This window comes from Cydia pomonella, chromosome 6 (assembly GCF_033807575.1).
Source record: "Cydia pomonella isolate Wapato2018A chromosome 6, ilCydPomo1, whole genome shotgun sequence".
NCBI classification, from domain to species: Eukaryota; Metazoa; Arthropoda; class Insecta; order Lepidoptera; family Tortricidae; genus Cydia; species Cydia pomonella.
The window spans coordinates 11,572,687-11,586,466 of NC_084708.1; the positions used below are offsets into that span (position 1 = coordinate 11,572,687).

A 13,780-nucleotide genomic window follows, 5' to 3' on the forward strand; every position below is an offset into this window, starting at 1 on the left:
AAAATGTGAAAAACATACCATTCCCATCCCCCCCCCCCCCTTTTCTCCTATGTTTGCCGAAGAAAAAAAAATTTTTTTTACATATTAATAACATTACTATAAATTACCGGAAAAATATAATCAGATCTCTATCTTGGTTATTTTTTTAATTAATTAAATGCAATTCTGAATTCAGTTTACAATTTACCAACTTTACGTATGTTTATTTTATTACACTTGAAATTTCTATAAAATAACATCAAAGCCTTTTTCCAAATAAAAGAACAGTTTTTGAAATCGGTTGACAGGAAAGAGAATTATCATCGAAAAACCAATATACGTGCATTACATCGCGCAAATTTGCGACAATTTGCCGATAGATGGCGCTGAACACAATTTTACAGTATTCTTAGTAAGTATAGGTACTTCTGACCAAAAGTCTTTCGCCTTTATAGTTATAGTCTGTCCGTTTTTCTAAGATCAAGTAAGCTATAGTAAATGTATAGCGAACTTGATCTTAGAAATTGGACAGGCTATACACGAGGTAATTCAAAGTTTGTGCGGAACCCTCGATGCGCGAGTAAAACAAACTCGCACTTGACCGGTTTTCTTTCTATTAAAGATGATTGTTAGACGTTCTAACATGGAAAAATTAAACAAAACCCAGTTCACAGAATGTCATTAAGGACAATGTGATTCGCACACAACGAAAGCTACTTTTACCTTATTCCATTAGTGACGTCACATACGCTGAAATGTATGCATGCGGGGCTACACGGCCATTGGAACATTAGCCTAACAGCCGCACACCGATTCCATTCGGGTCTGTTCTCTATTTTGCATATCTACCTACGACAGGGTTAGCAAAGTTTTATCCTGATATCCGCCGGTTTACTCATGTAGAAAGAAAGTGCTCAAAGATAGCGCCCGGAAGTAGAATTCGATCCATCCTTTTGAAATACAACGAGTATGAAATATGTAGTTAGACAAACAGATTGGGATTCGTTTTTGGTCGTTCGCTTTATGTTCTAGTCACCGTGTATAGATTTTATCTTTATTTGAATTTGTAGTGGCTACCCACAAATTTTATAGTTTTCGTCGGGTAATTAAATAGTTGAACTTTGCCTGTATTTCTGTATTCTATTTTCGAACTTCAAATCACTTTATTGCCAAAACATAGCCACACAAGCGCTGTGGGCCACACGTATGGTAAACAATATAGTAATTTGTATCGTAAGTATCACTTCTAGTGGCTGTTTGTTTACCTAAATAAAGAGAAAAAAAAACATGATAGGTTGATGGTACCAAAATAGAACAATACAAACAAGACTTAAGTATAGGTTAAGTATGTACTTATATTTTTCGTTTATTTTCAGTTGTATATTGTTACCCCGCATAACAGCAGTAGGTATAATTTTAGTATAAAATAGCTAATGATCTCATCGAGGGATCTGACTAGAAAATTTTCAAACAGATACATTTGTTCAAAAAATTCATAGTAATTTATATAAAAAGTAAAAAACTTGTGCGATTGCCATATCTTCCGTCGCAAGTTTATTTTTTATTTCCTTATAAATTTCCTGCCTAACCCTCCCCTCTTAATTTTTACTCATTCCATGACATTGACCAAATGACGGTGTACATACAAGGTTCTCCCCTTGGCGCGACATTTTGTTCAAATATCACTAGTTAACCATGTTTTTGTGACCAGCATTTTCGCACAAAAGGAAGAAATTAAAGGTCGAAGTTTTAATAGGTTTGAAGGTACCACGAACGGTTTTCGGAAATGAACCTTTAATAAATTCAAAAACTTTGCCATTCGTGAGAACAAAACTGGAATAATTTGTGCGGGCCCAAACACAGCATAAAGATACCTTACAATTAAGACTAGCGGCAATCACTGTTAGAGGTTGATTTATATTAGAACATTTACGTTACGGTCTGAGCGGATTTCCTCTTACGGATTATCTCTCCTTATTCTCCAATGTAGGTAAATTTTCGTTTCGAAATCATATAGGAACTTATTGGTTTCTAGCGCTTGCGTTTTAGTACAAACTTTTTTGAATATCATCTCGCAGTCCAACTAGGAAAAGTACCGTAGCAAGACCAATCAAGTGTTATGTTTCTGATCTGAGGTTGTGAGAGCTCTCGAAGCTGATCTGTATTTAAGGAGAGAGACCTTTTTCTCTTAATCTGGCAACATAATGATTATTCAATGTGCATGTGATACGTAAGTATATGTGTATTTTCAAGCGTCTATAGGTGCGGAGTACATTGTTTGCTATAAAAATGATAATATGACCATGTAAAAAAAAAAGTGATATGATAAAGAACATAGGTAATGATTTTAAATGTTACCCTAATAATTACCAATTTAAAACTTATTTGTAGCTTAGGAATTTGCGTGTGTTAGAAAACCACGCCATTAGTTAACTCTGTCTGACATATAAAAGCTTCAAGCGCCTCGAGTCCCGAGCGAAATATTTACCAAAACTCAATTTTATCGTGCCTGGGTTGCGCTAATACACATTTACCCTAAAGTTTGACTCTTCTCAAAGTAAGACTATAGGACGTCACAAAAGCATTCACCATTAATTTTGATAAGTACTTATTGTGTCAACTGCAGATGTTGTCCAACTTGGATGACACTTTGTTTGGAGATTCCATGGCACAGATTTTGTTGTTGGCAATAAAGCCAAACCATTTCAACTAAGCTATCATCTGGTGCGGCTATCGGGTAACCGGGCATCGGGTCTCATAGACCCGGTAACCGCACTAGACGAAAAAACTTGCGCTGGTTGGCATAAGGTCGAAAATAACCGATGAGTATTTTTGCGTAAATCATCTATATTCGACTAAACATTGACAAAATACTAACTGTCCCTTTTATACTCATGCAAATCCAAAGATATTTATCCCGTACCAGCGTTCGGAACAGCAAATTCTTTCCCGCACCGGAGGAAAGTTCTACATCGGCCAATATCGATACAATATTCGACCCGATGCCGTAGTGAATGTGTTAAAAAGGGCATTTGATGTGAGCGTTCCCATGCGTTCCCTAAATAGAAGCCCACCCACGGTGACCACACTTTTCCTTTTCCTTACTGGAAAAAGCACTATAATATTAATCCTCGAATAGCTGAACTTATATTACGAAATATACCAAAATTGCAAAAGAATTTTAAAAGCGCTGATTCTTCCATTTTACTCTAAATATTTTAAATAAGTACCACTGTAGTTTCCTTGCAGACTAACAAACTACTCTTCTTTCCATTATTATATTAGTAAAAGTAAATATTAACGTAGTTGTCAGGTCCATTGTTCTCTGGAGTCTGGACTCGTTAAGGGCTCTGAGCAATTAATATCTGTAAATATGAGGCGCTGCGGGCGCAATGATTCAGCGTCTGTAAACTATTTTAGCATAATTGGGCTTTAGCCGTGCGGCTAAAGGCGTTTTCAAGTTGCTTGCGCAAGCACGAGCTAGTCCAGTTAATAGACGAACCATTACAACTTGTTTTTGAGAACCTTAGTAACGATGCAAAATCTGAAAGCGTATTTAAACTGGCTTATCAGAGTCTTTGTCTCGCCGGTGCTCGGTCAGCCATTCGAATTACACCAATATTCTTACCCGCCCCTCCTTAATGTCCTGTTTTTAGTCTTGCTCAAATATTAATTTGCTATTCATATTTAAACGGATCTTTTACGGTGCCAAAAAAATCGACATTCGAAGTTTTATATTATCTTATCGCTAAAGATACCCTTATGGGTAGACGTAGTAGACGGGTGTTTTTTTAGGAAAAAAATTGTTTCAGTCGATATAACAAAACACGTGCTCATTATTTTTTCCTGCTCTCAAACATATACTCAAACCAGCCATTAACTAGCAAGTTGCTTGAGCATCACTTTATATAGGAGTCAGAACATAGTAATTTTTTAGTACTTTGGAGGACAATTTCTACCAATAGGTTGAGTTTGGGCAGCTAAAAAAAAACGTGTCTATTATTTTAGACTACTCTATAACATATATAAATATAAATCAAATCGGAACCGGACAGTTGGGTACCTTTCCTTGTAAGTAACTGTCTATAAATTGTTCTTAATTTTAAAATACTAATAATTGTTTGTTTTTTGTAACACGTTTGTTGTAACATAATTAGAGTCTAATAAAAAAAAGTGTAACATAGTTCAATTGTAAGTCACGTGAAGCTGGGCAGCGTCCACCTGGCAGTCCCAGGGGCAGCTACGATACGGCCCACACGTACGTCTGATTGCCTCTGATAACCCTTTAATGCAGCTTTTTCATCTGGACGTGCCACGACTGTTAATACTATTGCAAATATAAGATACTTTAAGAGGGCTCCCGCAAATTATAGTTTTATTTTGATGAAGGTCATAAGCAATGAAATAATTCACACGGAAACTAGACCATATTTCCGAGATTCTAAGAAAAAACCTTAAAACCTTAAAAACATGTTTAATCTTCATTTATTTTCTATTTTATACCGTTACCCTACATACCATAGCAGTATAATTTTAGTATAAAATAGCCAGCCAATCATGCGTTAAATATTAGGATCTCAAAAAGTGGCTACAAATTTTTTTAGGAGTTTTTACCACTTATATTACCGTATGGCTAACTGCTCAAAAAGAACCCTTGTATATGTATTTGTCTGGTTAAAGTGAAGCCCGTATCCTTAACAAGCTTTTAATGAACGTGCTGTATTCATATCTAATATTACAAGCTTTTTTTTACTTTTGACTATACATTTGAACTTTATGATCTACCCCAATATACACATTTTATTACCGATACGTCATTTTTGAAAATCAGTTCAGTATCCGAAGCTGCAGGGTGTACTGAATCATCAGTACTTAAACCCATCATCCTACTTCCTGGTTAAGTCGCAGTCGATTAAAATCTTTAAATTGGGGTAGATTATGTACCTGTATAGTTAAAAATGTGGTGATGGTGGTCAGTCGGTCGTGGTTTCCGAGACCACGGAGACAAAACCGTCCTCGAAACGTCCTGTCCCATTATCGTAAATGTGTAAAAATTGTGAAAGTTCCTGAAAGACAATAACAATGTGTGTTTTTCTTCAGGTCGTGCGATCGAGCGGGTGTGTGCGGGCGCGGACGGCGCGGGCATGGTGTCGGCGGCGCGAGCGCTGCTCGCAGCGGTCACGCGCGTGCTACTGCTCGCCGACATGGTGGTTGTGCGACAACTACTGCTAGCCAAGGACAAGGTGACTACCCGATGTAGCCAGGGTCGGCGCGGGCGCTGCTGAGGGCGGTCACACGCTTTATTGTGCTCGCCGACATAATGGTTGGGTATATACTGGTGGTAGGTACAGGCAGCATCAATCAAAAGTATCATTCTCTAACACTTCAACAAAAAGAGATATGTCTGTATGTAGACCAATTAGACTGCAAAAGATTTAATGCGATGTTTCAACAGCCCCTATTGATGCTGACTATACTAAGCTTTTAGGACTAGGCGACTACCCTATGTAGACAGAGACGGCGTGGGAATAAAGTCGACGATGTAAGTACTGAATGTTTTAAAATAAATCTAGAAAGATGTGCCTGCATACTTCGAAAATATAATTCACTCTTCTCAATTTTTATTTCTCTTTTGTACTCTATTATCATCTTGTTTTACTATCACTACATAATCTTCGAAAACTCTGACACTTTTCTCTCGCCCTTTCAAGCTTAATTTACTTAACTTGGATTATTTAATAATATTAACAGATTAATATACATTCTACATTAGTATAGCTGACGTAGTAGTAGACATATAGGTAGAGTTATCCTAAGGTGTTATGAGCATCAGCAGGCATTCGAGATGCCGTAGCCTAAGATCCTTCATCAATACCGGCAGGTGGTACGCTCGCTGGACCGCCTCGAGTCCGTGTCCAACTTCGCGGAGTTCGTGCGCGCCTTCACCGAGTTTGGCGGCGGCATGGTGGAGCTGGCCAGGCTGACGGCGGAGCGGAGAGCGGACCTGAGAGACGAGCGGCGGAGAGCACAAGTCGCCGCCGCGAGGAACGTGCTGGAACGATCTACGCTTATGCTACTTACCTCATCCAAAGTAAGGATTTGTATGCTTGTTCTATTCCTCCAATGTGTGGTTTTTATTTAGCTGTCTCTACCTTTGCCAATAGTCTGTGCGGAAAGAGACGAGTTATGTAATGTATGGGGCCCAATACATTCCACGACTCATCACTTTCCGCACAGACTCTATATATGAAGACGAGTTTCTGCGATGTGCGGGTTGAGTTTAGTGTAGTTACAACGTCCAGAAAAAATTGTCTATCCACTTTGTGAAGTTAGCTTGCCTAAAGATAGAATAGCTGGCGACATTACCTTAGGTAGTATCTTATATTGAGTAAAATGCTGGTGCTATATTATGCTTTACGACAGGCAACGTCACAACTAGTCGAGCTAAATTTATGCGACAAAAACGCTCGCTTCATATGACCGTAATCAACTACAGATGGAATTGAAAGCTGTCTCTAATACCGTTAAGAATCTAAGTACTTAATTAAAGCTTGGACGCAGAAGAAACGCAGCGCCGCGATAAAGGATTTAGAGCGATGGCACGCCATAAATTTCAAACGTGGTGTTTGTCCCGTGGGTCCAGTAAATTAGCACTGTCGGTCGCTGTTCGGCCCATCAATTATTTAGGTGCCCTGCCCCGAGGTATCGTGACCACACCTTGTTGTTTCTACTAGATTTATTGAAACTCGATAAAAGAAATGACTGCGAATTGTAGGCGATTCGCGGAAAAGATAGCAATTAATCAACGTCGGATTCAATGACACAGGAATTTGCACGCAACCCTAATAAATTAATTGATTCAAAAATAATTCAGATTAGGCTTTTAATATTTATGACTATTATTCGATGAAATATGAGCGGCATAGGCAGTTTATTTTAGATATCTCTTACCTACACCTACAGTTTTTATGATGTCGCACGTACCATTGTACACAAATTGAATAACTAAGAAACTAAAGTTTTTATAACTTCAGTATTCTTTTTATTTATTTAATAAAATGTTATTCATAGCTGAGCTTAGCCACTCAGGTATTAAAGAATTGCAATTAGTGTTAAAATTATTTTTTTAATTTATTTAGTAGCTATGTCCGTGACCGCAGGCGCGGTATGAGAGCCTTCATTACGTTTAAGCGCTGAGATTTATCCTAGGCCGACGTAATGGCACTTTTATTGCACTGGAATTTAAGAAATGAAATAGCTTTAAACGCTGCGAAGTGAGCCGCTACGGGCATTGTACGAAGTGACAGCCGTGTAAGTGCTCGCTCAGGAAAAAGTAACATGAAAAGGTTGAATCACGAGTTTCGTTGAATGTTCATTGCATTTTAGTATAGCATGTAGTAAATGTAGATGTATTTCATATTCATCAGTGTGTAGATTAAGGATGTACCGAAATAAAACTGTATAATTCCAATGAAAAAAACTGGTGCGATGGAGACCAAACTAAGGTTTTATTTTTTTCTGTAGGAGTGTTAGGTAGCTCCTTCCTAGGACATTCAGTGGCAGCTTTTTACGGACCCGTTTTTCATATTTGCCTGCATCGGCCCATCACCTGCTGGAATTGTAAATGATTTTTGGCTGTTTCGTTCTTCTCTTTTAATACACTTTTGATTTGAGCCCAATAATATTTGAGAGGACGGCACTGCAGGATTTGGTGATCTTACTCTGATCTTCGATAATTACCAAATGCAATTTTTTTACGAAGGAAATTGTATGATTTTGTACGACTTGGCCTTGAATTAAATAACGCCAATTTTCGATTACTTTAGCTATCCTAACGTCCGTACCAAGAACTAAACTGACTTTCGTCGTAGTTCGTTCTACTTTGGCTGCATATGTACCTCTAGAGGCCTCTATTCAAGAGACAACATACTAAATTAGTTATTAATTATGAAATGCACGAAAATTCGAGGTAATTTTAAGTGTTACAAATTATCTGGCTATTTAGAAAAGACCAATTTTCAGTAATCTTTTCTATTTACCGGTGTAACGCCGCACAGCGTACAACCAGAATTATTTATTGGAATATATAATATAATAATAAAACTTTTGATCGCGGTAAGAAAGTCGTAGTCATTTTCTTAGATATAAAATTACAGGTGTTTGAAATTTACAGTTTTTTTTTTCGGTACAGGCCTTATTCGACGATTATAGGCAAACAAAGATTAACCAATATTACAAGCGTAATACAATTAAGCAGCGTGGTTATAAAATCGAATGGATTTTCAATCTGTCCTCACAAATTAGTTTTAACTTTTTGGTAAACAATTACTTTTTTTAAAGGATTTTAAGACTTTACACTCTATTACTAAATCCCTTATTATCTATTTACTTTGTACTTGTGAAAACTTTATCTGACAACGAAATATTTCCTTGTTGTTAGTTTTCGTTTTAGCTGGCTGGACTCGTATAGGATGGTATAGGTAACAAATACATTTATCGCGGGCTCCATTTCCTCAATAGTGGGTAATGAGGATGTGTGGGCGATGAGGAGAGGTCGAATAACACCTTGAAGTTCCGATAGCCGTTCATAACGGCGCTATGGCCGGAGCTATCGCACAATAAAAATAGCGTGGCCCATATTTCAAGCGCAGGGCCCTATTTCTCAAATACGGTTAGCTTCGGCGGTGACCTGTTAGAGTGCGCTGAGGATCGTCGGCCGCAAATGACCTCTTACTTCTTCATTCTCTTATCTTACTTTTAAACAAGCGCAAAAGCAACCTTGCTTGTTCTCAATTAGAGCTCATATTCCGAAGCGACGCAATAGAGATGCGAGGTTGAGATAGTAAGTAGTCAAATGCCTGCAATCTGTCAACGTTTCCGGGCGGCCGTGTCGTACGTACGCTCGATGGTTCCCCCGTTTCCACATGATATATTTTAGCGGCAGTCGTCTTGCGCTTCTTTCGAGAAATTTCTTGGGAACATCTGTTCGCAGCTGTAAAATATGGAATTGAGCAACACATAAATTTGTAAAAATCAGCCAGCGGGTATGTAATCAGCCAGCCAGCGGGCCAGTATCACGAGTCTTATAAAGTTGGGTAAAGTCACATGAATGATTTGACTTTAATTAGATCTACTATCTAGATTTTTGTTTATAATGACAACGGTATACGGTCAGGCGAAGGGACCGATTTTTGAATTTAGAGCACTGGATTTCGACACTAGAAAATCTGTGGAAAACGGCGAATAGATATTTTTGAAATACGAGCAATAGAACATGGGAAACGACGAAATTTAAAAATCTGCCCCTAATTCGAACATAACTAAATAACATGATTCAAATATCAAGATTAAGGGATTGCAATCCGGTCCGGCGGATCCGGTAATTCGGCTGGATCCGGCACTTTTCCGGATCCGATTAAAATCACCGAATCTGGACCGGATCCAGTAAATAAAAAATAAAACGCCTAAAAACAGCACGCGCTGCTGTGCGTTTTTGACGAGGTAAAAGCGACGGAAGTACAGTATGAAGTTGAACACAACAAATAACTAATGAAAACGTTTAAATTTTGTAATATAAAAAGATATTTATCATGAGGATGATTGGGAACAGAAGAAGAAATTTTGTTTTTAAAGTAAGATTGACATTCTAACACTTTTTACTACTAAGTTCTATTTTATTGTTTCAAAGTTATTGATTAACTTTAAATTATTGATTTAAGTATATTTGAAAAAATATCCTTTATTCCTCGTACCTATTACACAAAAAACTAGAACAATCTCATTTAATTAACTATAATATTCCTATACCAATCCGGATCCGGTCCGGCCAGATCCGACCAGATTATATCCAAAATCCGGCTGGATCCGGCCTGGTGAAAATCAATCTGGTTTGCAACCCCTAATTAAGTTCAAATTGGCCTGTGTGTCATGCACCTTGCTATAGAATAAAAAAAGAGAACTACTTTCGGTTTGTAGCATTAAATCGTTCAAGCCTACTGCTACGCCGTCGCTGTAGCTATGTAATAGTGAGCAGCATACTCGTAGCTGCAACTTTTCGTCATGTAGGTACCTATAGCGCCGTGCGTAGATGCAATAATAACAGGCCAATTCTAACGTATACTGATATCGTTCGAATTGGCCTGTTATTAGTGTCATCACGGGCCCATTGCCAACGGGTGAAACTTATCTTACCTCGTCCACAGTTTGTAAAGGGCGAAGGGTCCACAGTCCAGTACGGGCTATAAATTAAACCAGATATAGAATTTATCCGTGTAATCATTAATTCTTTAAGTTACACTTAATTATCACCCCGTAATTAATTGTTGATTTATCGCGCAGCAATGTACTCCAAATAGTACAAGACATAACATGACATGACATAACGAGATATGAGCTTTTTATAGTAACTGACAACAAGCGTTGACAGTTACTTTAAAAAGTTTGTATCTCGTAACTTACCTATGTGGTTTTTGTGGCGCAAGCAAAATATATCTCAATATACTTCTTAGGTCCTAACCACCGTTTAAATATTCGCTCGTATTGAATTTACACACAATATGGTTCCAACTGTTTTAGATGAAATTACCCGCCTTTAACTTCAAAGCGTTCCTTAAAATAGCGGACGTAAGACTTTAGGATAATAATAAATTAAAGTTTCCCTCTTAATCTGAACTCTACTAACTTTCGACGATTAAGTGATTGGGCACGCCGGCGGACTGCTCAGCCGTAGTGACGTTAAGGACCAAAACCAACCGAAACGAAGAAATCGCAGACTTTGATATGATCGCGAATTATTCCATGTCACGGCACAGAGCGGGCCCGTGCCTAGATTGCATCCGAAAACATTTTACCAATCAATAAATTATCGAAATGCTTCGTAGCATCGTAGTCGAAAATATTACTTGAAATGATTTTGGGCAGAAAATTGAAGGTCATCTTCAGGTTTTAATTTCGCTGTGCGATAATCATCGTAGCTACACAAGGAAAACTACTTAAATAAGATTTCAATAGTTTGGTTTTCGTTTTAATTGTTCAAATTTTAAGCGGTAATGTGTATTTATAATGTTTTTAATTTATTTATAATTTATTTGAATAAAACGTCAGTAGCACAACTTATTGACTTCTGAGCCATATTTCTATGAGATAGCTTCGTTTTAGGGACAAACTGTTATAAACATTTAATGTGTGAAATTTAATAAGCATTCACTTCGCCTTACTCAATATTCATAAAAAAAATCATAGCGATGTAAAGATAAAAGAAAAAACAAAAAAAGTTGCTTACTTTTTCCTGTGCCGTCTGATCGTCGTGGTCCCCGAAGCTCAAATTTTAAAGCACGCATACTGGGATCCCAGAAATAGAATTTGTCAAATTTGATTACTGTCACTATTGTTTGAACCCCATTTATGACCTAAAATCTGTTTTTGCAGTCACATTATTTAGCCCCAAAAAGATTTCCTCTGTTAATTTTAGTTACTTTGTATTGCGTAGCACTCGTGTACTAATTATGGATCTACTGATGTCTATTTTATTGAAATCCGCTAAATAGTTTAGGCGCTAGAAGAAAAAATATGATTTAATATTCGGAGTCCTCTCAAGGTGGTTGGTTTAATTTTTCTGTAATAAAACAAGTGTAAACAAGTTGTGAAGGGTAAGAGGAATCTACCGATACGTCATTTAAAAAAATCCGTCCAGTATCCTAAGCTACAGGATGTACTGAATCATCAGTACTTAAACCCATAACCCTACTTTCTGGTTAAGTCGTAGTCGAGTAAAATGTTAATATTGGGGGTTACAAATGTAAAGTTAAAAGTGGAATTCATATTCCTCCGAGTTTTCTATTAAGATAATGTCCCCTGGAAGTGTATAAGCGCTTAATCTGAATCAACAAGTGATTTTTATAGCTAGATGTATTTTTTCCACAAAGATGTCTGAGACTTTTTTGTGTAGAATTTAATAAGCTTGAATGTTGCCTTACACGATATTTTCGTGAAGAACGTAGATTTTGAGTATAACGCGAATTTCTCCTGGATGGTACACATTTACCAAGATGGCTGCGATTCCTCGAGATCCCCAAATGTCAAATGGTGTGGGCATGAAAAAGGGGCCTTTAATTTATATACATACCGAATTTCATGATTGTTCTAGAGATTTCGAGGTTGGTCGTAATCCGATTGTGCTATAATCACAGAGGTTACTATGGTTTATTCTTGCGATAGAAAATCAACATGTGCAAAGTAAATCCGCTTTGTAGCCTGATAATTACCCCAGCCTATGTTTTTTACAGACTTGCCTTAGGCACCCCGGGAGTGCCAGCGCACGGGAGAACCGCGACACCGTGTTCTGCCAGATGCGGCGCGCCATGGACCTCATCCACTACGTCGTGCGCGACGGGCTGCCCGGCCACGACGACCACTCGCAGGAGGTTAGTACACACAGCTCAGTTATAGCCGCGACACCGTGTTCTGCCAGATACGGTGATCGCACCATGGAACTCATACACTAGGTGGTGCGTGACAGGCTGCCCGGCCACAACGATCACTCGCAGAAAGTTAGTACACGGCTCAGGTACAACAGCAACACCGTGTTCTGCCAGATGCGTCGCGCCATGGAGCTCATTCACTACGTGGCGCGCGACGGGCTGCCCAGCCGCGACGACCATACGCAAGAATTTAGTACACGGTTCAGGTATAAGCGCGACACCGTGTTCTGCCAGATGCGGCGCACCATGGGGCTCATCCACTATTTGTTTCGCGACGGGCTGCTCGGCCTCCAGGACCACTCACGGGAGGTTTAAATGGGTAATCATGCAATAGGCCATAATACAGCTATTTTAATTCTAAAAATGTGTGATTATTACAAAATATATTCACCAGATCATTTTTTAAACATATTGTAAGTGCTTCATTAGGGTTTATTTTTGGCATCATTTAATCCTGAATATATATACGATTATTATTATGAAAATAAAAATGTATTTAGAGTTTAAAGTCGGTCTACTAGACAACAACATCGAAGTAAAGTTTGCAGTATTTTACCATTTATGTAGTTTAACTACAAAAGTCATGAAAGTAAAAGCCGCATAAGCCACCTGTCTAACCCAATTTGTAATATTACCGAGCGGTATACACTAACAAGAACTACGAGATAATCAGCCATAAGCTTACTAATATGTGTTTGTTTTGCAGTTTAGATATCTCGCCGTAGCTACGAGCAGAAAAGAAAACATTATTTCAGCTGCGCTTGCTACGTAAACTTTGTAAACTCTCCATAACTCAGCTAACAAAACGTGCCTAAATTTCCCCTTAATGTTATATGAAATTCAATATAAACAATCATAGCCCGATGCTTGTGCCGTAGGGCGCATAATAGCTTCCAGCCGGCCTGTTGCCCACCGCGTATTTCCTATTATGACATCAAAATGCTCGATAAACATCTAACACCAGAAGGAGTGCGTCTGACGCCATTGATATGTGTTCGAGTCACGTTTGTTAAAGGAAGTTTCATATTTTACGAAGGTTTTATGTAAATTTTGTTTCGCCTTTATCATCTGTAATAGCTACGAGCGTATTTTGATGTGATACGTAAAATACTGATATTTTGAAACGTATTGTACGTGTAGCGATTTAACTTCTGTTACGACGCAATAATAATCTTTTAGTGTTTTTTTTTTACTTAACTTGATGTTATGGTGAAGACTACACTGAGTAATGATTTAATAATCGAATCAAATGGATTTTTTTTAGAAATTCGTAACTTTAATAATAATACGTAACATTTATTATTTCTACTCTTTTTTACTCA

The 13,780-nt window shown here is 38.0% G+C and overlaps 1 protein-coding gene across 9 annotated transcripts in view; it reads left to right on the forward strand.

Annotated features, from left to right (window-relative positions):
• The window catches only part of LOC133518960 (alpha-catulin), a 131,631-nt gene that overhangs the window by 94,575 nt on the left and 23,276 nt on the right, over positions 1-13,780 (forward strand). For 8 of the 9 annotated variants that reach the window (XM_061852774.1, XM_061852771.1, XM_061852773.1 and 5 more), the window contains 3 exons: positions 5,080-5,222; positions 5,840-6,070; positions 12,264-12,401. In XM_061852774.1, the coding sequence (XP_061708758.1) occupies positions 5,080-5,222; positions 5,840-6,070; positions 12,264-12,401 (512 nt within the window). The remainder of the gene's footprint in view (positions 1-5,079; positions 5,223-5,839; positions 6,071-12,263; positions 12,402-13,780) is intronic. The other variant, XM_061852772.1, reaches the window with a different exon arrangement.